Below are 26,607 nucleotides of genomic sequence, written 5' to 3'. Positions count from 1 at the left end.
CACAGCAAAGCAGGTGCTTAACTTGAAGTATGTGAGGGCGCCCATTGATGGAAGGTTAGCCACACGCTTAAGTGCTTTGATGCATTGACTCATTTAAGGTCAGAAGGGACCATTATGATCATCTAGTCTGACCTCCTGCACAACGTAGGCCATAGAATCTCACCCACCCGCTCCTATAACAAATCCCTAACCTATGTCTGAGCTACTGAAGTCCTCAAATCACGGTTTAAAGACCTCAAAGTGAAGAAAATCCTCCAGCAAGTGACCCATGCCCCATGCTGCAGAGGAAGGCAAAAACCCCCCAGAGCCTCTGCCAATCTGCCCTGGAGGAAAATTCCTTCCCGACCCCAAATATGGCGATCAGCTAAACCCTGAGCATGCGGGCAAGACTCACTAGCCAGACACCCTGGAAAGAATTCTCTGCAGTAACTCAGATCCCACCCCAACTAACATCCCATCATAGGCCATTGGGCATCTTTACCGCTAATAGTCAAAGATCAATTTAAATGACAAAATTAGGTTATCCCATCATACCATCCCTTCCATAAACTTATCAAGCTTTGTCTTGAAGCCAGATATGTCTTTTGCCCCCACTGCTCCACTTGGAAGGCTGTTCCAGAACTTCACTCCTCTGATGGTTAGAAACCTTTGTCTAATTTCAAGTCTAAACTTCCTGATGGCCAGTTTATATCCATTTGTTCTTGTGTACACATTGGTACTGAGCTTAAATAATTCCTCTCCCTCCCTGGTATTTATCCCACTGATATATTTGTAGAGAGCAATCATGTTTCCCCTCATTCTTCTTTTGGTTAGGTTAAACAAGCCAAGCTCTTTGAGTCTCCTTTCGTGAGACAGGTTTTCCATTCCTCGGATCATCCTAGTAGCCTGTTCCAGTTTAAATTCATCTTTCTTAAACATCAGCAGTTATTCCATTGATGACAACAGGGAATCTACGGGGTTCTGTCCCCTCCAAACAAAATAAGGCCTCACTCATGCTAGATGATTGAATAGGATCTAGGCTAATGCTGGTGGTCAGATTTTTACAGTGTGATGGTTAAGAGGTTTTTTTTGCCTTGCCTTGCTCACGCCACGCTGGGCTAGGCTTTTCTGTGAGGCAGAGAGAAATGAGAGAAGGAATTTTCCTTTGTTATGGTTGCATATGTTAATGGGTTGAGACCCCCCCCCCTTTTTTTTCTTCAAGATAACTTTTTGGAGGAGAGTGGGGGTATAGAGGTAGGAAGAGGAAGGGAGCTGATTTATAATTAGTCTGTAGGCGATGGCTCCTCTCCCTCTCTCGATCCAGGCTCCCCTCCCTCAGCAGTCAGACTCCCGCCAGAACAATGGCATCCTCCCTTCCTTAGCACTGACAGCTATCTCACAGCTGCATGTGTGACAGGTTTCAGAGTGGTAGCTGACTACAAAAGTGATTTCCACCCCTTCTTGTCAACTGTTGAGAATAGCCCACTTCCACCTTAATTAAATTGGCTCGTTAGCACTGACCTCTTACTTGGTAAGGCAACTTCCATCTTTTCAGATGCTGTGTATTTATACCTGCCTACTGTGTTTTGCACTCCATGCATCTGATGAAGTGGGTTCTAGCCCATGAAAGCTTATGCCCAAATAAATGTGTTAGTCTATAAGGTGGCACAAGGACTCCTCGTTGTTTGTGTAGGTACGTGTGTGGGGCTCACAGCAGTATAAAGTGGTTTGAGGTCAGTCTGTTTTCAAGCCACTTGGTTTCTTCAGTCCGCCCTCAGCTCTGCCAAAGCACTTAAGCAAGTTTGCATTAAAGTCAATGGGACTCAAGGACATGCTGAAAGTGGAGCTCAATCCAGGCCTCTGTAGTTATGTCTACACTGCAGGTAGACACCTGTGGCTGGTCCATGTCCAATGACATGGGCTTGCAGGGCTCAGGCTGTGGGGCTGTAAAATTAGGATGTAGACACTTGGGCTCAGACTGGGACCTTGCGAGTGGGGAAGGTCCCTGAAGCCCAGGCTCCAGCCCAAGCTGGAATGTCTACACCACCTCCTGAGCCCTGCGAGCCTGATTCAGCTGACCCGGGCCAGCTGTGGGTGTTTAATTGCAGTGTAGACGTAACCTGTGAGGAGGAAAGATAGGTTGGCCGGTCCTCAGGGTGTGCACACAGCTCTCTCTCCCATTGAGCACAGGTGCAGCACGTGGACTCTATCAGGGCCGACACTAGCCCAAATGGCGCCCCAGGTGAGGAGCGTCTTTGGTGCCCCCCGTCTCCATTTGTTAAACTTCTGAATACCTTATTTTTATTGGATTTGGAGCCCATTTCATGACTTCGATGCACAATTTGCATGCATGATTTATCCCCATCATATAAGATAATAAATTTGCATGCTAGGCTCTGTCAGGCTGTATTTACAGAAAGTCTGGAAGGTTCCACAAGGTTCTACAGAGGTCCAGAACATTCTAGGAGGTTAGTGAAAAATGAATCCAGCTAGGCAATACCGGAAAAACGTTATTTCAAACCTTCTATTTTTCCCCTTTTGCAGCGAACAACAAAAACAGCCCCCCACCCTGGCGCTCCCCAAGCCCAGCACCCCAGGCGGTCACCTGGGTTGCCTGTCCCTAAATCTGGCCCTTGTCTGTAAAAAAGCACAAGACAAAGAGTGGCCAGGCCTGTGCTGCTGCGCGATCTACGGAGCAAAAACAAAACCCGCAATGGCGAGTCGCGGAGCCCAGGTCTGCGGACTCAGGCTTGCAGGGTTTGTGCTACGGGGCTAAAGATAGCTGTGTAGATGTCACAGCTCAGGCCGGAGCTCCCACCCCTCCCCTCAGGCTTCGCAGCTGAGCTCCGGCTGGAGCTGGGAAGTCTGCATCGCAATTTTTAGTGCGGTAGGTGCATGCCCAAGTCTGTAGGCCCGGGCTCTGAGACTCGCCGCCAGGGGTGGGATTTTTAGCTGTGTAGCGGTACTCAGGTTACTCTGGCCTGGCAGCTAAGATTGATGCCTCACTAGAGAGCAGCTAGTTGAGCTCCTATTTAATGCTTAAGCACATGTCACCTGGGATGTGTCCATTCTCCAACCCTGCCTGTGCCTCTTTTCAACCCTGAGCATTGGTGAGCAAGGGGGAGTGGGCTTCACCTTCCTGGGTGTCTCTCTCTCTCTGGACCCCATCATGACAGTATCCGAAGACCTAAGCCATTAGGCGAGGCCTCGCGTTTTACGTAGGCCCAGCTGCAGCTGGTAATGGGGCACTATGACTCTAGTATCCTGCCTGTGCACCGCTTAGGCATGGCTGTGCGTCATAAATCCCAGTGCGTTCTTGGGATACGCTACAGGTATGCTAGGAGTGCAGCATTTTCCACGCACCTTCGAACAATCCTAGACGCCACCTGCACTTCCCCACAACGTGGGTGTGTGCCCAGAACTTTTTAATAACCGGTTTCAGAGTAGCAGCCGCGTGAGTCTGTATTCGCAAAAAGAAAAGGAGGACTTGTGGCACCTTAGAGACTAACCAATTTATTTGAGCATTTTCCACTGGATGCATCCGATGAAGTGAGCTGTAGCTCACGAAAGCTCATGCTCAAATAAATTGGTTAGTCTCTAAGGTGCCACAAGTCCTCCTTTTCTTTTTAATAATAGTTGCCCTTCCCGGACTTATACCCAGGCTTGAGTGCTTGGATTCTGTTGTGATAGGGGTGTTAGAAATACCCGGGCTCAGTGGTGTGCCTAGTTTAAAACAAGTGTTGCTACAAGAAATTGGAGCATTGGATACTGTTTAGTTTGGGTTCCCCTGGACAAAGATATGTGTGGTGTGGCTGGTGTGTCCATTACCACTTTGTGGGATCTGCAGCTCCTAACAGTGAGACGATATGTAAGAACGAGAAATACAGATGCAGGGCTCATGAGTGACTGGTCTGCAGCTTTATTGTACAAGAAACTCTTTCTTGGTGACAGCAGTTTCCTGTCTGGGATATTCAGAGAATCCTTTCTCTCTGGTAATGGTAGTTACAGTTCCCTATTTTCTTAATCCGTTAAAACCTGGTGGCTGTGTTAACTATCCAGACATTGCAGTGTTAGGCTTTGCTTACACTAGAAAGTTGTACTGCTTTAACTGTCCCAGTAATATTAAAGCAGGTTGTAAGTTCTTTGCAACAGGCAGGGCCTGTCCTTTTGTTCTGTGTCTTTGTGGCGCCTAGCACAATGGGGGCCTGGTCCATGACTAGAGCTCCAACATGCTACGGTAATACAAATAATAAATGTACAGCTCCCCCAATATGGATGCAGTTATACCAGTATAAAAATGTTTATACCAGCTGATATAAGGCACTCAGTACAATTATACTGGTAAAAAAGCAGATCCCCCAAGCCAAAATAATTGCACCGGTACAACTGTCAAGCGTAGAGCAGGCTTTAGAAAATGTGGGTAACAAAAAAATATAAAGCGCAAATGTCATCGGAGTTGAAAGGTCCATGGCGTGCTGGGAATTTGCCCATCTTACACAAATAGGGTAGAGTACGGTGAGATTTTTATCTTTTGCAAGAGCACCTGATTTGTTCTTTACTTGTTCTCTAAGTGGGACTAAACTGTGCTGAGTGAGGTTTGAAATGGATTATCTGGAAAAGCAGAACTCTGACTATAATGCCTACGGATATTTTCGTTTTCTCACAAGCATGTAGGTGAGGAACTTTCCAACAGGTGCTTAGGTTTTGTTTGTGCTGTCTGTAAAAGAAAACAAAGATAAGTGTCTTGCTGTTCCGCTGAATATTACCCAGTGAAAAGAACAAAGAGGGGTTGAGGAAAGACCAACAGACTTCAAGAGCCACAAGTTCTGTGACTCAGATCAGTTAGTTTATTCAGTGGTGAATACTCTGAATTAGGCATAAGGGATTACATTTCAGTTGGAACATCCCAGGAAGGTTCAGGGATCTTTTCGAATCACTGGGCCATGCCAGACCTTTTGTTATCTAACTTGTTCGCAGGTCAGCCCATGAGGGACTGGTAATATTTTCATGTTTTAAAGTCCTTTCACCACAGTCACTGTTTAAAACGATTGTTTAGCCCATGTTGTTCTGCCTCCAGAGAAATGCAATGTGCTCGGCAGGAACTGATGCTGCTGCTTCCTTTGCTGGGCAGCAAAGTAATAGCAACAAGCCGGGGCCAGTTATTTGGTTACCACACTGCTATATCAATGGTGCGCTGTCAACCATCCAGTAACGAATTTCTGTGGCTTGCCTGGGTTGTGGTGTTCCAGCACTTGTTCGGGGAGTCAACTTAAGTTGCATCCATCAGCTTTACTGATACCCACGTTTGCTTAAGTGATTAGAAAAGCCACAACTTGAAATTCAAGTCTGGTCTCCAATACGCCGCTTCTTATTGGTCAATTTTATGTGGTTTCCTCAAGAGACTCCAGTTGGTTTGGTGCCTCGTTGTTACATTAGCTAGCTAATCGCCATATGTGGTCTGTGAAGAATGTATGTTGAAACTTCCAATGATTGGTAAGTGACCTAAAATACATTTAGAATTAATTTAACCCTAGGGGCTAAATTCTTCTTCTCTTTGGGCTTGTGTTCACTGCAGTGTTAACTCAAGGTATAACTTGCGTGTTGTCCTTAACCTTGCTTCCATAGACGCACAAATCTGTGGCTCAGCATAAGTGGTGCTTTAAACTCCGGCGAGCTGGCCCCTGAGTGGGTATGAGTTTGAAGCACCACTGCTCCGAGGACACTGAAGCTAGTACTGCGGTGGGGAAGCAGCTAACACAAGTGCTTCGTGCAGATCCAGCATTTTCCTGCAGTGTGGGTGCTCTCGCTGACGCTCGGCTCACTCAAGAGGCGTTAACTGAAGCGTAGAGAACTCTGCAGTGAAGATGTGCCCCCAGAAGCAAAAAGAACTCAGAATGGGTTATTTTTTAAAAGTGCCTTGATTTTTTTCCTTTAAGTCAGCCTCGAAGACCTGGCTCAGGGCTTCTGAAGTTGGCAATGCTGCAGTTACCCAGTCTGGGGCCGACAAGCTGGAAAGTGATGGAGGACCACAAATGATCAGGATCTCCTTTGAAACAAACTGTAAGGCAGGGCTGGATTTAGGGGCAGGTGACTGAGGTGACTGCCTGGGGTGCCAGGCTTGGGGGGCTGTTTTTGTCATTACCATGAATAAATACAGATTTACAGATCCTAGCGTGCAAATGTATCATCTTATGAGACAAGGATAAATCATGCATCCAAATCATGCATCGAAGTCTTGAAATGGGCTACAAATGCAATACAAAATAAGGTATTTGAGTTTAACAAATGGAGTTGGGGGTGCTGAAGATGCTCCTCTTGTGGGGCGCCATTTGGTCTAAGGCCGGCCCTGCTGTGAGGCCTTGGGAGTTCGCATTGTCTCTGTTAGATCACTAAGAAAAGGCCTTTAAAACTGGGACATGCAGATGAGGTGGCAGAGTATGGAACCCTTTACTGTAGCCATAGGGGCGCTTTTACCCACCCCTTTCAAGAATCGATCTCCAAGAACTTGTGAGAGAGGCATGTAGGTCTCCCTGCTGGCAGGCATGCCTCTCTGCGCTGCATAACGTGTGCCTCTACCAGGTGTCAGGGTGGAAGTGGCAAAGCTTTTTTCCAGAAATGGCTTTGGTCTGCACATTGAGCAACAAAAACAACGGAAAATCTGACTGGATGGGAGCACAGGGTGGGTGTGTGGACACACAGACAGACAGACACACACACACACACAGAGTTTTTGCACTTTGCTTTGTTTTTTTGTCTGTGGCTTGTGGGTCCCCACCCTTTATACATCAACATGAGCAGTAACTAACCCCATCATTTGGAGAGGAAGGGCGTGGTCCTGTGTTTTCAGGCCCCCATCCTGACTTTCTTCCACAGCTGCTCTCACCACTACAGCAGTTGGTGTGTGGGGCAGGAGGGTAAACACATAAGAACATCAGAACGGCCATACTGGGTCAGATCAATGGTCCCTCTAGCTCAGTATCCTGTCTTCCAACAGTAGCCAGTCCCAGATGCTTCAGAGAGAATGAACAGAACAGGTAAGCATCAAGTCATCCATCTCCTGTCATCCAGTTCCAGCTTCTGGCAGTTAGAGGCTTAGGGACACCCGGAGCATGGGGCTGCATCTCTGATGATCTTGGCTCAGAGCCATTGATAGGCTTATCTTCCATGAACTTATCTAATTCTCTTTTGAATCCAGTTATAGTTTTTGACCGTGACAATGTCCCCCGGCAATGAGTTCCACAGGTTGATTGTGTGTTTGGTGTGAAGCAGTACTTCCTTTTGTTTTTAAACCTGCAGTTGCCTATTCATTCCATTGGGTGACCCATGGTTCTTGTGTTACGTGAAGGGATAAATAACACTTGCACTTTCTCCACAACATGCATGATTTTATGGACCTCCATCATACCCCCCTTAGTAGGGTGACCAGATATCCCATTTTTAAAGGGACAGTCCCGTTTTTGGGGACTTTTTCATATATATGCACCAATTACTCCCCACCCCCGTCCCGTTTTTTCACAGTTGCTATCTGGTCACCCTACTCTAAGCCATCTCTTTTCCACGCTGAAAACAGGAAGGGCCGAGTCAAGGCTGCCTTGGTGTACGGGTGTGTGTGGAAAATGAGGCAGCCTAATGGAGCATGTTCCCAAGAACCTCCAGAGCTGGAGCTGCTCTTGGCACATTCAAGGGTGGGGCTTGTGGCTAGGGCTGTGGTTAGCATTCTCCCTGAGCCAGTTGTCCCACTTTTCTTGGGGCCTCATGGCAAATCCGTGGAAGGACTCCCATTGACATCAGTGGATTTTTGGATCAGGGTTTTGTAGATCATACCTATTCTTGGTAGGAATGAGGTGTGCAGGGCCTACATTAGCATGCTACTTGGATATATTTTTTGCATGCTCTTCTCTGTGCTGCCCCCCCCCCCCCGCCTTTCCCCCCACACAAGTATCAAGTTGCTCCTGAATGTGACCCAAGGTTTCCTTTATGGCTGAAGGCAGCCAGCTTCCAGTTGCACCAAAGGAGGGTTAGAATACAGTGGGGAAACTGGTAAGAAGTAAAGAAATCTGTTAAGTGAAGCCCAATATATTTCATATAACAGGTGTCACTTAAAAGCACAGCTGCAGTGTTCCCAATTTGAACGATATTTGGTGCATTGCTTAAAGTCCCAGCTCCTGGAGGCATGTGATTAGGTGAGAATCTCAGCTCTCATTTTTAAAAAAAAGTTTCTAGCCCTCATTGGGAAGAAAATCTTGAAAATGTGACTTGAGTGCCTCTTAAAAGGCTCAGAAACCAAAGGCAAATAGAGCCCAGCGTTTATTATATATTTAAAATCCCAGGATTTCTAAGGCAATCTCAATATTTTATGTGGCCTAACTTATGATTTTTTTTTTTTTTTTGGCAAGACTACCATTGTTTACAGGAGGAGACTTGTTAAAATTTCGTACCAGAAAGTTTCCCATTCAAGAGTTCATCCTGTCTGTGAATATATTAGAGCTGGTGGGGAAAAAAGTGAGCAATTTTTCATAGTAAAATTTGTATTTGGAAAATTTCAAGCAACTCAGCTCTACAGAGAGAGCGAGCAATCAGCTCAGAGTCTGCTTTTCAGAAGTGCTGAGCACCCACAGCTCTCCTTAACTGCAAATCAGGCTCTTACAGTGTACAGAGTCCTGTTTAGTTAGACATCAGAAGATTCCACGTTTTGGATGCATCCCCAAGGTTGGGGACTGTACAGCAGAGGACTGGAATCCGGGACTCCTGGCTGTGGAGCTGACTCGCTTTGTGACCTTGGGCAAGTCACTTCACTTCTATGTGCTGCCTCTGTTTGTCCTCCTGCCGTACCCTGTCTTGTCTGTTCAGATTGCAAGCTCTTTGGGGCAGGGACTGTTTCTCACTATATACCTGCACACGTACTACATTATTAGTCATTATCGTCCTCCCTCTTCTGTTCGCTGCTTGTCCTTTTACCTTCCCTCCTTCATGTCACAAGCCCTTTACTTTTGTTGATAAGTCCAGCTCAAGGTCCCTTCCATCCTGATGGCTGCTCTGTTCCAATCACACTTTCCCGGAGGAGGGCTGGGCTGGGTCAGAGGTGCTCTAGCATTCATTACCTGCTGCTGAACCAAGGGGCGCCTGTGAGCATGTGGGATTTGAACCTGAAAGTGCCGCTGTGATGCACTTTCAGCACTGACAGCTATATGAAACAAGTTCCCAAGCCCCTCTGTAATGCTGCTTTTTGTAAATGTCCCTTTCACATAGACCCCAGTCCAGCAAGGTACCGAAGCAGATGTCTAACTTTCTAGCATGTGAGCAGTCCCATTGAATTCAGTGCACTCACGTGCATTGTCGAATGTGCCTCTCAGAGACCACAGGGGTGGGCGCAGTGTAAGAACCTGACTAGACAGATCATTGTGCCTAAAGCATTGTATGTGCTAAGTTCTTAGAGCTTAGGTTGTAATTAGTTGGCTGTGCAGTAACTAAAACCGTGGCATGGTCAACCAATTTAATTTGTAAACAATGCAATGACTGTGGAAAAGAGGACAATCAAACAAAAAAGGAAATTGAGAATGTAAAGTACCCACATGCCCTGCATATCTGTTCCCCCTCCGACTCTGAGGTTGTTCTGAAAGATAATTTGATTGCAGTATGATGTGAATTTGTATATGTACGCAGAACTAAGCATACATCTATATTATATGCTGGTATGAAAGTTAATTGCATGCTAGCCATAAACTTGTGCCATTTTGTGGTGGAGACGTGGTGACTGTTCAAAATGGTGGCAACTGCATGTTACTGGTTCCTCAGCTCTCAACAGCTGTGCGGTGAGGGCCAGTTTCTGGCCTCACTGAAATCTATAGGAGTTTTGCTACTGACTACAGCGGGCCCAGGATATGGCCTTTTAACTGCTGCCTTGCTGTACTTCAGAGTTCAAAGGAAGCCTTTGTAATAAGATTTCCATGGTCACTAAATAGAGAATTGACCATTTTTTTTAAAGCTTGGTTGAAATTGCTTTTTTCCCTCCTCTTTGATTAACCAGCAACTTGAGCTTGATTTTTAAGACTGAGTTAAAACATGTGGTCTTGTTCTGATTCAGACTGTACTCTCACCTGAGCTATCTCTCTGGAGCTTTCATAGGCTAATGAGCACGAGGGACCAGTTGCTTCCTGCAGAAATATTTCAAAGGGGTCTGCTTTGTATTAGCATTAGAGAAGATCCTTAATGCAGTTAAAATTCCCAGGCAAAAAAATTTAAGATGCAGTTGAATTGGGAAATAGATATCAATTCAATTAAAAACAGCATTATTAAAATTGTAGTGACAGCATTTAAAAAAAAAAAGGGGGGGGGTGAATTTGGAGTTCACTTTCCGCAAAAGGTTTCAGATTCCTGCCTACACCCTCCTTCTCCTGTGATATGTAAGTGAGATCTGGACTTTTATAGACGCATGGTGTACATGAATAGCTTTATATATTTTGGAGGGTGTGCATCTTAGGTACCAATGTGGCCCCCATCATCGCAGTATCTGAGTGCCTTGCAATCATTACTGGCTTTATTATCGCAATGCCCCTTTGTGGTAGGGCAGTGCTATTATCCCCATTTTACAGTTGGGAACTGAGGTCCTTATTGGAGATATCAAGAAGGGATCACTGTTTGGCAGTGTGGTGTTTGGTTTGTTTTATAGGGAAAGAAGTTTGACGTTCTAGCTGGGTAAGAGTTCAGGTTGTTTGACTTTGAATTTCTTGCTTTTGAGATATTTGTTTATATAACTCCAGAGTTCTACTAACTTTGTAATTTAACGGATATCCGTTTACAGTCCTAACTGTATCTTTGAGGAAGTTTTTGGGATGGGAATTTTCTTTGTTTTCTGTTGTTGTTTCTAAATGATTTAAAATATTGACAGTGTGTGTGTGAAAACGTGTAGATGGTTATTTCTGCGAGCAACACTAGTGTGTTCTAGTTATGCACATGGTGTAAAGACGATGCATGCTGTTCGATGAAATGCCAGACTCCCCGCTATTCACATCATCTGGCAGAATTTGTAACTTTAATAATCTGGAGAAGTTTGGGCTTTACAAACTCTGAGTGAAATTAACCAGTACAAGGTTAATTTCATCAATATAGGATGTAAGTGGTGATTAATTGGTGGATAGCTCTTATGCTGGCTCACTGCTTGGGATGGTTTTCATTCTCTGGGACCACAACCGTTCGCCAGTGTAGCTTTGAAGCTCCACCGGGCCATGAGCCAAGTTTATAATCCTTGCCAGACTTTATCAAGTCAGGTGACAAGAGACTGTCTGTTATAGGTTGAAACATCTGTAAGGGATGGACTCCTAACATGTGCACCTTGCCGTCAGAAAAACACTCCGACAGAATTCTCTGGATCTGGCTTAGGATGCAGGAATGCAACCAGCCCAAATCATTTCTGAGGGATAGCTTTAGGGGAGAATAAAAAACTGGGACTTTTTTCCAAAATAAAATGGCAAAGGTTTCAAAGACCTGTATTTCCAAAATGCCCATGTCTGATCAACCTCTAACTTCCTTTTTTTAAAAGGGGGAAAAAGATCAAATCTGCCCTCACTAGATTAACACTTGACAAACTTAAGGCAGAGAAGATTTTTTTTCCCCCCTTGGAAAGTTGGGATAAGGGAGTAGCCACTCTCAGGCTCAGAATGGAAAGCCAAACTGCTGCTATTTATTATTTACGATAGCGCTGAGGAGTCCCAGTCATGGACCAGGCCCCATTGCGCAAGACACGGTACAAACACACAGCAAAGAGATGGCCCCTGTCCCCAGTCTAAGTAAGCGCGACACTTTCCACTGCTTCACTAAAGATGCTGTACAGTTGTAAGCTACAGCCTTAACAATGGAGGGACAGATTCATTGTTACCCCCTTTGATCCGTCTAAGCGGGTGGGAGGAGGCCTCTATGCCAGGAGCAGAGCCAGTCTTCTGCCCCTACAGAGGCTTATAGGGGCCATTGCAGCAGTGTGAAAGTAGGATAGCTGTTAGGCTGCCCTAATCTGTGCTGGGGGTCAGATCCACCCCCCAGCATCCCTTGGAGTGAGGATGCTTAAGCCCCTTCTCCCTTGTCCCTGCTCTGGGGCCGTTGCCAGCACCAGGATGAGCTATGGTGCCATGATGATATACTATTCACTTGCTATCTATGCAGTGCCAGCAGCTACTGTCCAGAAGATGGGGAATAAAAGGGGAATAGAGTGGATCAAACTAAGAGGAAGAGAGTCCGAATTCCATCCTAGGAAGGACTGGGCTTCTTTGTACATGGCTGCTTTTTTCACTAACTAATGAGTTTTATGCAAAAGCTGGAGGAAGTGACCTCCTGTGGTTTAGGCCACTGCTGGCCAGAATCTCTCACCTGACAAGACAAGACTTGCCAGGGATATGGAAGAAATACGCAAGTTCCAAAATGAAAAGGCTCATTCCAGTGCTGTGAGGTCTGTGGAGTGATGGTCCCATCCCCATCCCCTATGCTGGTAGTAGATCATTATGGCAAGCTTCATTTATTGCCAAGAAGTCACAAAGCAAAAAAAAACCATAGTTGACGAGAGATCTAGGAAAATAACTTTTGGCAAGAGGGTGAATGGAACATCACCTTTCTCTGAAAAACTCTGTTCTTAGCTGTTTGTGCTTTCAAACTCTTGAAAATCCTCAGCTGCTGTTGAACCGGGAGGGAAAAGCTGTCTGGAACGGATGGGTGTTTTAAGAGAGTAAACTCACTGAATGTTAAGTCTCACCAAATGAGGGTCAATCCATCCTCATCATTGTATCCACTCATTATACTCCATACCTGAACATAGCCATTATATGAACAAAATACCCTCCTATCTCAATGTGTGTACTTTGCCCCGTTAACCTTTTACCCCCAATTGGGGATATTGCGGATTATGTATTCCTTATGCCATCCGATCTTGAACTGAATTTTGCACTCCTTGATAATCTGTACGTTATTCCCTGATAACCAGAAACTTCCATGCTTAAACTCTGTACTGTTGTTTGTTTTTGTTTTTGTTTTTTATTTAAACATCTTAATAAAATTTTGTGTGTGCCTGTTACCGCTTATCAGGTTCCTGGGGCAGAGCAGCTGGTCACACTTTTGATGAACTGTATACGACTACATCTGTAGATATAAGCCACCAGGGATTTTGGGAACTCCTCTCAGCTCATAAACAGAAGAGATGCAAATAATTCTTAATGGACCCAGAGGGGTTTTATAGGAGGTGGTTGTGCTGCATAACGGATAACAGCAGAGGCAGATCATTCAGAATGGCTGAAGCACAACCTCTAAAGCAGCACAAGACTGTCTTTGAGGAGGGGGACACACCATTAGACCATTTCTGTGGATGGGGACACTTATTCCCAGCTTGTTTTCTAGGGCTGCTGGAATTTTCACAGAGGAGGGGGCAGAAATGAAGGAAGGGTGTAGGATGAAGGGCCAGTTTGTTGCCTTAGGTTTACAATGAATATTTTTCTATAGCTGCTGTCATCCAGAAACAACATACAGACTAGGCGCCTACAGCCTAATGTGTGGGATGGATACACCCATTGGCTTGTCCCTGCTTCAAAGAGCTGACACCCAGCCTTTCAGTCTGATTTAGACTCCTAAATGAATGGAAGTTAGGAGCCAAAATACCTCTGTAGAGCTGTGCCCGACTGTCTTTCTCGAATATGTGCATGCAGAGCCTCGCTCAGTGTGCCCCAATCCCCAGTCAGGTCTCCTAGATGCTTCCACAATGGAAACAACAAATAACCTCTGTAGGAGCAGCGGGGACTCGGCACCTGGGAAAACCGGGACGTTTGTGTAATTGAGAAGCGTGGAGTGTGCTGAATCCAACAGAAAGGCAAAAGGAGGGTGGAGCTGGGAAGTCCTAGGGATGTCGGGGAGCACATTTTTCACTGCAAAACAGGCCTGGGGGAAGTAACTGGTTAATCAGTAAAAAGAAAAGGAGGACCTGTGACACCTTAGAGACTAACAAATTTATTTGAGCATAAGCTTTCGTGAGCTGTAGCTCACTTCATCGGATGCATTCAGTGGAGAATCCAAAAAAGTGAGCTTTAGCTCACGAAAGCTTACGCTCAAATAAATGTGTTACTCTCTAAGGTGCCACAAGTCCTCCTTTTCTCTTTGCGGATACAGACTAACACGGCTGCTACTCTGAAACCTGGTTAATCAGTGTGTTTTTCGTTTTGTTTTTATGGCAAACATATAATTCTTACAAGGGCAGCAGGCTTGGCAACACCTGGGGAAAAGGGACGGAATTAAACGGTCTTGGGGTATTTGGTTATAAATTCCTGCCTTGCAAAGGCTGTGTTTCCTTGGAGCTAGCCCTAACTAGTGTAAGAATGGTTTACCCCAGTTTTTCCACAGATTACTTTCCCTTTGATTAGACAAACAGCTTCAAGCTGCAAGTCTTAATTTGATTTGGACAAGCCTATCGCCTGCCAGAAAGTTTTTTATTTTTCTTTCTAAATCTGCTGCCAGCGCTATACGTGACCATTCATGATTAAAAGCTTTACGGAGATATAATATTTTTCTTGGGTCATGTTATGATCTTGTTTAAATTATACCCCAATTTCCCATTAGGTAGTCAAGTGAAGGGAATTTGCTTTTGATACGGATCTCCTGTCGAGCCAGAATAACCAAACAATGGTTCTGCTGCCGGTCACCCTGCCAAGGTTGTGTCATTGTTGTCTTATGCTCCTCTGTGCATCTGCTTGTCTGGATTCCCCCTTTTGTCTTTCGACTTATACTGAGAGTGGAAGCTATTTGGTCCAGCAACCATCTTCTTGTTTTGTACAGCACCTAGCACTGTGGGGTCCTTGGTCCATGACTGGGCCTCCTGGGAGCTAAAGCAATACAAATAAATCCTCCTCCTCTTCCCCCCACGGGTTCTGTGCAATCTGTGTGAGAAAGAAGGTAGCAAAATAAGGCCCTGATTCAGGAAAACACTCAAGCATGCGCTTAACTTTTGAAGAGGTGCTTAAATCCCTTGGAACACATCCATTCCCGAATTGGAGATTTATCTACATGGGGTGGTAGTGTGCATTACAAATCACATCCCTCTGGTGTGCTCTAACATGCTGCATGCTAACTGCCCCGCATAAACCTTGCTAATGCGCTCTAAAAGGTACCTAGTTTTGTTACTTAGAATGCACCAGCAGGGTTCATACAGCACAGTTAGGCCACAGCATGTTAGTGTGCTTTGCACATCACAGCCGTCTGGCGTGCTTTGCCCTGCTGTGTAGACAAGTCCTGTATTTCTAACTTTCTGGGACCTGGTCTTGTTCCCACTGAAGTCAGTGGCAAAACTCCCATTAACTTCAGTGGTGTAGGGTCAGGCCCCCAGTGCACTGCCCATTATGACCAGGGTTGTCAATCTTCTGGAAAACTAGACTGTCTTGAGTTTTCTTACTATTTTGAAATAGAGGAGGCATACGGTGCAGTGAATATGGCCAGGGACTGAGAGGCAAAGCATTTGGGCTTACTATCTAGTTCTGCCACTGTCTTGCTGTAAAGTATTATCATTATTGATCTATTATCTAGCTTGAGCCCCAGTCTGGATTTTTTTTTTTTTTCCATCAACCAGAACAGATGCATCTGAACTTTGCCCACATGGTACCAAGTTGCCAGGAGCCCAAAGGCTGTACCTTAATGGCGTGGAATGTTGGTGTGGCCCGTCTACAATGTTCCCCCTTAATTCAAGAGGCCACAAGATAGATGGAGGTGGAACATTGTCTGCTGGGACCTCTGCAAACCTCCCCTCTCTGTTAAAGACAAGGTTGCACAGCAGAGCTGGTTTTCCCAGAGATGGAAACAAATCATTTTAATTTTTCATCCTTAATGCTGCCTGCCTGCATGAAAAAGGTTTGACCTTGCCGTTAGGTGCCCTGTACGGATGTGTTCTGGGAAATGGCAGACTTCATTAAGATCACTGGTAACCTGTGGTTCCAGAGTGACAGTGGATGATCCTGACCCAAAAGACTGGCTAGTGTGCTTTGCAAGCCTGGGTCACTGAGATCCTCTGCAGCTCAGCATCAGGGGCATCACCAAGGAGGGGGTGTGTTTTGGTGTTTTTTTTTTTTGTTTTAATTCTTGTTTTATTTTACAAAGTCATTGAGCTAATAAGCGCTTTTCCCAGAGCATCCTGGGGAAAAACAAAACCCAGCCATCGGCTTGCACTGGGCACGCAGCACTGTTAAGAAATGTCAGATGGTTTTAAGAGGATTTTTCTGGGTTGGGGTTGGCATAGCACAGCAGAGCTGCTGGAGCAGCCTTGATGCTAGCTCTGCCTTCCAAAACGAGGGAGGAAGCTCTTTGCCCTTCCGCCTTGTGCCAGAAAGGCACCATCCCTCTGCCATCCTGTTCACAGGCATTTCTTCTCTCTCCCTCTGCCGGGAAATCCTTTAATTTTCAAATGGGGTCATCGACGTTCTGGTCCAATTTCAAGCTGAGTGCAGCTGTTCTTGTGAAACCCAAAGAAAATCCTTTGTTACGAGAGAAAGTGATTCCAAGACACAGTGTCTAATGCTTTCTTTTCCGGGCAACCAGAACAAACCTCTGGCTCTGGAGAGCAAGGGTATCCTTCTATTTAACTGTAGCCCTCTTGAAGTACAGCGAGAGCTGATTCCCAAGAGAGGGGCAGGGTATAGTAGTGTGTCACCACACCGCGAGGTCAGCACTGAAGAATTAAAGTGATTGTTAAGGGTTGTGTAGAGAAGGAATTAAAAAGATCGAATGCTCCCTTCTGAGCTGTGCAGCAGCCGCTTGTGCTGTGGTGGGCCTGATCCCAGCTAGTCAAGTTGCTGCCTCTGGGTGGAATGGATTCACCATTGCTCCAGCTAGCTTCAGACAAAGAATCCCAGCCTGGGGGATATTCTCTTACTGTGACTGCAGTACTGGCAAACAGCCTTGGAGAATGGGAAAGATTCCTGTATGCCTCTTTGCAGAGTGTGGTAAAGATACTGTGTGTGCATTAACAATCCACTTATGGGAAGAGCTGGCATGGAGGTCTCTGCAACAGAATGCAGATGTAATTCATAAAATGCAGTCATTATCTTTTATCTAATAAAGAATTGCTTCCACCCTCATTAACTTATTTCATGCACAAGTAACAGCCAGCCTCTGCATGGCTGAGTGCACGTGCGTCCTTCCTGTGGGATCGTCAGTGACAGAGTAGTCCTCCTCTACCACCACGCAGTATGAATTTGCACTTAATCACCAGAGGACTCTCAGGTGTCAATAACCTGCCCTCCAATGCCAGACTCTGCTTATGGCTACCTGCTGGCAAATCCAGAACCAGTGAGTTTATTTTGCATTTATACTGGTGTAAACGAGAGTAGAACCTGGACTTTGGTTTTTATCCTCCCTTTCCTGGCCCGTACTTAAACTGTGGATGGCTTCTTCCGTAAACTGCAGCCCCTTCCTTAGAGTCTTGTCAGTGTCTGTTCTCTGATCCTGTGTCTCTCCCCTCCCACCCCCACCCCCCAATGTTCTTCCAGCTGGCCCTCTCCCTTTGGAGATAGCTGCCTCCTTTAGAGCTCTCACCAGCTCGCGCGTGCTATCTTGTTCAGACTCTGGATGGATCTGAAATGCAAAGAGCTGGCTGCAGAATTGGGCCAGAGCTCTCTTCAGGGCATGAGATGAAGGCTGGGCTGGTGCCCTCTTGTTTCAGCACCTGAGAATCACACCCAGCGCCTCACAGGTACGAAGGGCCAAATTCATCTTTGTGCCAGTGCGAGGACAAGAAGGAGACAGCCTGTTCTAAGGCTGTAAGAAGCCACTGCAGCCCCTAGCCCTTGCTTTCATGCTACCTATGGCCAGGCAGGGGCATGGTGTTGCCAAGGTGTATGAGTGCCCTGGCTAGAGCATCCTTCCACCCCCTGTTGCACCCCTACCCCCGGAACTCCTGGAGAGGTAGCACAGAGTCGGTGGACTGGGCCCACTCACTGGTGGTGGCCCAGGGGCTTGGGACTGGCCAGCACCTGCCCTACCACCATTGGTGGGAAAGGGTCATAGCATGACTCTGAATCTGGCCCTACAGCTCCCATCCTTGAGGAGGACTTCCTAGCAGAGGAGTTGGAGTTGATTGGCTCATTGCTGCATGCTAGCCTCCTTTTCTCTTGCAGTTTATTGTAAAGGCCTGGTGCCAGTCAGCAGGCTTTGTGAGGGCTTTCTTGTGCTCTCCCCAAAACTCACGGGCTGCCAGTCCCACCGCGCAGCCATTGCTTGGCTGCAGCAGCTACGTTCCGTGGTGAAAGGCACCTCTTAGTCTTCCCACTGGCTCAGATGTCTGACTGGTCAGTGACTGAGGAGAGGAGCATGTGGAGACAGGTAACGTGGGTTGCTGACCACTAACGGCCACTAGACACCTTTCTTGTGGGACGTCTCTCAGGGGGTGTCTGAAACACCATTCTAGCAATGAAAGGCTTTTCCTTCAGTCAGCCCCATCCCAGCACTCCAAACAAGTCTCCTTTTTTTTTTGTCTGTCTTTTTGGTTCCCTTTCAGGGTGAGATTGGTCCCAGGGCCTGCAGGGAAACAATCAGGTTTCTACTGTTGGCTGCCCCCGAGTTCCTGCCTTCTGCGGTTATTGTCTGGGTAGCAAATTGAGTTAAGTACAGCTAGCTTCATTCTTATTCCTCAGGCGGGCGCACCGAGGCTCAGCTGGTTTTCTAATCTTGCTTCATTAGAAATTCTCTGCCCCCCCTTTATCTGCTTGCAGCTTCAAACACATGATTTACAATCTGGTTTGAATGGCTCAGAATCATTACTGCCTAATTTGCCACCCTTTATTTGTGAAATTAAAGCCCGGAAGCATCTCATTGCCCCATCTGAAAGATTTGGTGGAAGGGCTGTAGCTGACCACACATTTCCTCCCCAGGAAACACTATCTACAGTGGTTCCTTAACAGTGGGGAAGGGCCAGCGGAGAGGGGGCTGTGCAGAGAGATGCCGGCCTCAGCATCTTGCTGTGTGAATGAACTGAAGACAAATTCCCTGACCTTTATTTTTGTTTAGGAGGGGTGGGCGTGGACTCCATTTGGACCAGTGAGGGGGTCGGCTGGGACTGGTATGGACAGTAGGAAGACAGAACACCTTGCTTTGCATGTGAGCCTCGTGCGATATGGCCGTGGTACTACGGAGGGGTTCAGTTGTTTGCAAAGCACTTTGAGACCCTTGCACGAAAGACACTATCAGAATGCATGGTGCTGCGCTTGGTATTGTCTAGCGATCGTTGTCGCCAGCACAGGAGTGGAAAGTAGCTGGCTCCAGATGCAGCAGGACTCAGTCCAGGGCATGGCTGGTAGAGATTGAAAGGAGATTTCAAGGGGCTGAGTAGGATTTGAAGGGCTGAGTAGGCTCCTGGCTCTGTGTTGGGGAGGTGTGCCTCGAGGGAAAAGGGGAAGGTTTACAGCAAAGAGCTGTACAGTTTTCAGCAAGTCAGGCTGGAGAGCAAATACTTCAGAAGCACTGGATGCAGCTCCTTTTGCATAGACAGAAGCGTGGGAGGAGAGGGGGAAAGAAGCACAGAAAGATGGAGCGGAGTACAAGGAAGAGCTGAGGTTTTAAAGCAGCGCAGATGCATGCGGTAAATATTCCAGCGAACAAGGCAGGGCAAGGGCTGGAGCAAGGGAGCGGTGTTTAGTGTCAATTGTGATTGATCTATTGATGCATTTAAGCAGCATTTTTCATAAATCAGCATGCCGTTGTATCCTTTTGACAGGCTAGTCCTCCTGTTCTGAGCTACAGCTTTCCAGACGGGAGGAAAATTAGCTAAAGGAAATCATTTGTGTTTGGCAAAAACTGACGCTGGCTGAGAAGGGCCAAAAGTTTGTGTGCTACGAGGGTGGGCCTTTGACCTAACGCTGCCGCTACAGGTGTTTCACCGTTGACTCCAGGAGGAGCAGAGAGGCCAGCTGCTGAATGCTTTTGAAAAATCTCCTCTAAATTGGTGTGTTTTGTATTACAGTGGCACCTAAAGACCCAAAACGAGATCGCTAGCCACTGTACATACAAATGGCAAGTCTTTGCCCGGCAGAGCTTAAAGCATAAATAGACAAGACAAACAAATGTTGGGAGAAAGGAAGGATTGTTATATTGCTCTGATTTTAAAAAAGCACCTTATGACCTATTTTGTCTGCTCTTTCTATAAATTGTGAATCAAGTATTATTTATTTGTGTCCTGTTGGCACCTGGGATTCCCAGTCATGGCCCAGGACCCCAATGCGCTAGGTGCTGTAGCAACATAGAACAAAAAGAGAAGACCTGCCCCAAAGAATTTACAATCTAAGTGTAAGTCAAGAGACAACAAGTGGCTAAAGGCAGACAAATAAAGGAGCATAGAGTGTGGAGTATCTGCTGAAATACAGTAAGACATGATGCAATTTTTATGTATGGGACCAAATTTTCTGCTGGTATAAATTGGTCCAGTTCTATTGACTTCCATGATGCTAGGCCAGTTTACATCAGCAGAGAATAGAGGTCATATGACTTACAGGTCATTACTGGCAATTTAAGAGTGAATGAAACACACTCACATGGCAGAGGAGGTCTCCAGGCGTATCCTGCTTTCTTCCTGTAATAGCTTCCAAATGCTGACCCCCAGAACACTTGTTTCAATAGCACCGCATTTACAGCGTAATAATAGAAGGGAGCTCATAATAGGCTTATAATCACCAGGAGACTTTTTTATTTATTTATTTATTTTAATAGTTCGGTACTGAAAAGGTAACAAGGGGCCAGGATGAAAAGAAGAGTCTTAAAAAGAAAAAGTTCCCGATGCTGCTTTTCTGATGCCCCTTTTGGGAGAGGAAATGGCTTTGAAATTTTAAACGGCCGCTGAGAGAAGGGGAGAAGGCACGGCAGCCTGGCTGCCATTACAGCACATCCCAGCCACTGTCAGCGCTGAAGGTTTTAGTAGTGTTTCCCCTAGAGCTGCACTTAATTTTGAAAATTCTGTGCTGGGACCATGTGGGTTCAGAAACGTACACGGGGCTGAAGGGGAGTTGAGGAGGATGTGAGATGTAAGAACATGTAAAACCAGGCAATCAAGCAGCACTGTGGGGGAATATAGATTTGTGATTGTGACTTATTCTTGGGGACTTGGTGACAGGAGGAAAGTGCTCCAGTTTGTTCTCTCCTGATTTTTGTGTTACCGCTTCAGTCTCCCTTCTCCCTCTTAGAGCTCCTAGGGGGAACTGCATCTTGAATAAGGAGTGGGTAAATGTGAGTTGTAGAGCTGAAACTCTGTCTGGGATTTTGCTCTCATGATTTGTTGTTACACGTTGCCCAAAGCCCAAGGTGGAATTAATGCCCAGTAGTTCAAAATGTGGTGGCAGTTTTGTATTTATACATGGCTCAGAGCTCCAGATCTGTCCACTGCCCGGGCCCCTCCATGACTCTCTTGCTCTCCTTCTTTTCCTAATGTGACTTTCCTTCTCTTCCTTCCTGCCCCCAGCTCTGCCATCCGAACCTTTTTACCAGTCTACTGTGGGTTCACTATTCCTTTTCCCTCTGTAACGTTGGGGTGCAAAAGATCTGGAAACTGGCATGACACACACAGGACAGAGGTGAAGCAGCATCTTCATGGTCTTATCAGCTTGGATGTTCTTGAACTTTAAACTAGTGGTGGGCCAACCTCAGAAGCTTGAGAAGTTTGTTTCTGAAAAACACCCAACAATATCAGCTCTTGGGCTTACATATATAGGCTAGAAGAACAGGCCTCTCTTGTGATTTCTGGTCCCTCCTGCTTTTGGTTGTGCCAGAATGACCCAAAGGATTGTCTGTCTGTCTGGGCATGCATGCGTGGTATTTCAGCTCTTCTGATGATAGGCTTATCTATTATCCCAAAGTGTTTTAGCCACACGCCAAATAGGTGACTAATGAAAAGAGTTAACTAAATTTTTCTAGACCCCAACTTAGTTTGGTTTGGTTCTGGTGTGGGGTGGAAGCTCAGCAGCCATCTTTTGTTCCCCAAACCAGTGAAGCCACCCCTTCTGTACATGTCCGAGGCCTCCCTGAGAAATTGCGGTGCAAATGGTTGACCTGATTCTTATCTCCCCTTTTCCAGTTTTACACTGGTGTTGCTCTATTGACTCCAACAAAGTCACGACTGATTTATACCAGTGTCAGGGAGAGGAGAACCGGGCCCAATATACCAAATGCTGGTAGTGGAGAAGTACTTCATTTTTATTTTTGCTGCTCTGGAGGAGGGCGAGTTCTCCACTGTTTAGCTTATTGGTGGTGGTGGTTTTTTTTTTTTTTTTTTTTTTAAAGCGGAGCCAGGTGTGTCGGGCTATTGGTTTTGCCTACATGGGCAAAAAAATGTGTATTTTCATTTGATTCCTATGCAGACACAGTTTAACAACTTTCAGATGGATTGAGTTGGTTGTGTGGTGGCCCAGGTGGGAGCCTTGATTGCAGAACACATCTGATTTGCTTGTGTACTCATGGCCGTACGGATCGTATGGAGAGTGTTGCTTCTCTCTGTAATACTGTGCCTATTGCTTCCATGAACTTGTTTGTTTGTATCATCATGGCGCCTAGAAGCTCTAGTCATGGACCAGAACTGCATTGTGCTAGGTGCTGTACAACCACAGAACAAAAAGCCAGTCCCTGTCCCAAAGAGCTTCTAATCTAAGCCTAAAACAAGAGACAACAGATGGATTCAGATAGATGGGGGAGAACAAGGAAACAGTGACACAATACTGTTCAGGATGATAGGCAGCGGTCTCTGCACACCATTGGCCCAACTGCTGGCATGTTTTTGTAGGCATTGTTGTCAAGGAACGTTTCTGAGCAGGATAATGAGGTGGCTTTGGGAATGCTGTCAGGGAGCTCCTCCCAAGCATGCAGGGCAGCATGGGAGAAAGCATGAAGGTCTTGTTAGAGAATGTTAACAAGAGGGCGATCTGGAGAGGAGTGTTGACATCTGGAGAGCAAATGAGAGCTGACTGGTAGGGTGGAGCGCATAGGTGCTGGAGCTCGGGGTGTGGTGGGTGCTGCCGCACCCCCAGGTTTCCAGTACTCACAGGGTTTACACTTTGGTTCAGTGGCTCTTGGCACCCCCACTATACAGATTGTTCCAACACCCCTGGGGTGGAGAGAGGCGTCACTGTTGGATCAGCACTGTACAGCCATCTGGATTTGGATCAAATGTAGGGTGACCTGATGTCCCGTTTTGAAAGGGACAGTCCCATTTTGGGGGACTTTTTCTTATGTAGGCACCTATTACCCTCCCACCCCACCCCTTGTCCTGTTTTTTCACAGTTGCTATCTGTTCACCCTCATCAAGTGACTCTTGAGTTCACAACTGATATAACTTCATATGGATTTTAATCCAAAGTTTGGAAGAAAGAAAACGTTGTATTACAAAAGGGCTTTAAAGTAACTTTAAAATCCCTTCTCTCTCTGTAGCAAAACCTCACTGCAACTCACACCTGCTTAGGTTGAAAGGGAGGTTAAAATTAGATGTCTGGGTGCTACTGTCTCTGATTTTCAGGGCTGGTTTTGCTGAAGTTGACCAAGGTGAGGTGGATGTTAAATTTGTCTGTGGCTTTATTTGAATAACATCACATGGATATAACTGGAGTTTCTGTGTAGGAAGCATTCTCTAGTAGCTAGTGTGTGACTGACAGACAGGAGTTCAGAGTTCTGGACCCCGTTCTACCGCTGGATTCTTGGGCACAGTACTGTGCTTCAACTTCTGCATCTGTTAAATGGAAGTACAGGTGGGTAATGCAGCCCTACCACCCATTGACGTGAGGCCATGCTGATGAATATTGGCAAAGCAGTGGGTCAGGAGGCCATATAGAATTATAGAACATTATTATAGCTTGCTAGGTATCTTCTGTGGAGCAGGATTTTGTTTGTGTTCCGATCTGCTTCGTCAGCTACCTCTGTCTGACTGGAAGGGGGATGCTGATGATGAGTCTGATAAAGAAAGCCCCTCTTCGTAGCTTGAGACAGACTGTCAAGGGCTCAGCCTACCATAGCCTGTGCCGGATTTTGCCACGGATTTCGCTTCCATTTTAGAGACCCAGATAAGGGCCAGATTTTCCAGAGTGCTCGGCTCAGTGACGGACTGGTTGTCAGAAGTTCTAAGCATCAAGCATGCTGGAAATCCAGCCACTTACTATGGGGCCTAAATAGAAGGTGACCTCTTTTGAAAAATCTGGACCCTATGGTGACCCTCAAGTAGTAACCCTCCAATCTCTGTGCCATCACATTCACTAATGGAACCGAAATAACCAGCCTGGGCTGCTGCTGAAAAGCCAAGCCCATGGCCCCACTGGTGAGTAGAACCGACACCATGTTCCTTTCCCCATGGTGACTGGTGGAGAGGTCTGGTCTTACCACCCGCCAGAGTTTACACCTGCTTTGCATTTTGCTCATGGAGCTTTCTTGGAGAAAGCAAATTGAATGGAATTCTATTCTAATCAAATCTTGTCACAGTAAAGCCCTGTTTTTAAGGCGGTGACTCTTTTAAGGTGACATTTAAAAAAAAGAAAATAAAAAGATTTTTCCCTTTCTTTTTGCATGTTCCAGCTGTATTTCAGTACATGATTGTAATTCCCTTTATCCCCTCTCTAATAATGAAAGAACCTTGTTGTATATTGAAATTGGCCTGGCAGTGTGTAATTTATTTCACTGCAAAGTCTCTCTCTATAAGAGCCTCCTTTCTTTGGCAGCAAATGGCACAGAGAGACCTGCTGCTTGGCCCCTCCTCAGGAAAAGCTTATCACATGATGAAGACAACATTAGGAAGGAGAAACCAAGTGGCAGCCCAATCCCTACAGGAAGATTCGCTCCCACTGGGAAGCCAGACACTCTCCTCTTGGTGCTAAAATTCAGATTGCTTCATGGTTCTATTTGCCATTATATTTTTATTCCACCCTCTCTTTTCCTTCCTCCCCCGATGAGGTTTTCAGAGCTGTGTATTAACCTAATGATTCACCGAAGGGTTCTCTTAGTTCCATAATTCAATATGGTAATAGTGACTCACCTAGTTAGAAGGATATGTGGGAGGCAACCATTTGTTCCTTAAATCGGTGCAAGAATTGGTATGTCTAAAAGCAAAGTCTAGCGAGAAGATCTGTCCCTCTTTCTCTTTTACGTGTGTTTCCATCACGCCGTTTCATAGCACTCTACATGTTTATCGAGGAATGTTTGGTTACATGGATCCAAGCCTCGATCATGGGTTCTGTTACGTGTTGTATATGTGGGGCAGGCAAGAAGATAGAGGTTCTGCAGCAAATCCTTCACACTTCCCCTCATTTTATCCACCCAGGCCATGCAAAGAGAACCGAGAGTTGCTGCATTCTCCTATTTGGGACTCCCACTGAGTGGTGGAGCACCTGGTAGGTACAGAGCTGGTGTAGCTAGCGATGCACCCAAATCCCTAGTGCGGGGAAAGTGGAGAGAATCAAAGAGGAGTGCCTGGAGCATAATGTCCCCTGACTATGCTCAGCTGGAAGACTTGCCAGCAGGCAAAGGTTAGAGCAGCCCCTAGGTTTCTCTAACCTCTACTGTGGGCTGAGCAGAGAATCCAGGAGCTGTAATCTGGCTTCCTGATATCCATCATGCTCCACTGCAGAAAGGGTGAACTTGATGAAGCAGAGATTCTGGCCTTGTGATGCTGCATTCAGCAGACAATGCAGCAAGTGACGGGAGGTTTTCTCAGTAACTAAGCTTGGTAATGCTGTGTGCCTAGAGGGTGCATCATGTGGGCTTAGGGTTGGATTGTGGTTACAAAATTCTGTGATGATTTTTGGTTTTCTGTCTCTGATAGAAGTAAAATAATTTGCATATGGGCATCTTGCCCCATGGGTTGAATTTTCTAATTGCTTCTCTTTTCAGTTTCCCTGCTTACATGCAGTGGTGGCTGGAACTGGTTCTCACCATGTACAGTAAAATAAAATATAGGCTGGTTTAGTAAGTCTGGCATGCAGGAAAATAAGACACTGAGCGGGTTTTTAGCAGATGAATGAACTCATGAGGAGTACAGATTTGATTGCCTGACACATTGTACCTCTGCAAGGAGTGAGGTGACCCAGTTTTGCTTGGTTTAACTGACTCATTCAGTTTCATCTGACAGTCTGCATCCCACAATAACAGAACTGCTTGCTAATGCTTTCCACTGGAGGTGATCAGCATTTCTCAATCGAAGTCAGGCTTCTGGATTGCAAATGTTAATCTTCCGCATTTTCTCTGCCCTCCCCCCCCCCCCCCATAACTAGTTCTCATGTGTTCTTGACTCAGGCAGGGCAGTATTTTCTTTCCCCACTTGTGCTTTCTGTCATGTGCACAGAGACTCCTTGAGTCTGTTTAATAATAGTAAAACAGCTGTTGAGCACAGCACTGCAATTTTCAGGGATTTCAGGAAACGAGGTTTGCACTGAAAACGAGCACCCAGCTTGCTCATTTCCCGCTGCCTCACTACAAGGCGGAGTGGCCCGGCGGAGTGGGCACTGGACTTGACTGGGACTCAGAAGACCTGGGTTCTAGTCCTAGGCCTGACACTTACTTGCTGGATGACCTTGGGCAAGTCCCTTCCCTTCTCTTTGCTCCTTTCTACCCTGTTTGCCTGTCTTGTCAATTTAGACTGTAAGCTCTTCAGGCCAGCGATTC

The 26,607-nt window shown here is 46.2% G+C and overlaps 1 protein-coding gene across 9 annotated transcripts in view; it reads left to right on the top strand.

Moving 5' to 3' along the window:
• The window catches only part of GTF2IRD1 (GTF2I repeat domain containing 1), a 173,269-nt gene that overhangs the window by 41,629 nt on the left and 105,033 nt on the right, over positions 1-26,607 (top strand). For 4 of the 9 annotated variants that reach the window (XM_078849280.1, XM_078849281.1, XM_078849279.1 and 1 more), the window contains exon 1: positions 19,544-19,567. The exons of 4 other annotated variants lie outside the window; for them this stretch is intronic. In XM_078849280.1, the coding sequence (XP_078705406.1) occupies positions 19,559-19,567 (9 nt within the window). In that variant the 5' untranslated portion in view covers positions 19,544-19,558. Of the gene's footprint in view, positions 1-19,226; positions 19,568-26,607 lie in introns of those variants that run through there. One more of the 9 variants, XR_013634796.1, reaches the window with a different exon arrangement.

The sequence above is a fragment of the Lepidochelys kempii genome, chromosome 17 (assembly GCF_965140285.1).
Source record: "Lepidochelys kempii isolate rLepKem1 chromosome 17, rLepKem1.hap1, whole genome shotgun sequence".
Classification (NCBI taxonomy): domain Eukaryota; kingdom Metazoa; phylum Chordata; order Testudines; family Cheloniidae; genus Lepidochelys; species Lepidochelys kempii.
This window is presented reverse-complemented; position numbering and strand designations above follow the sequence as displayed.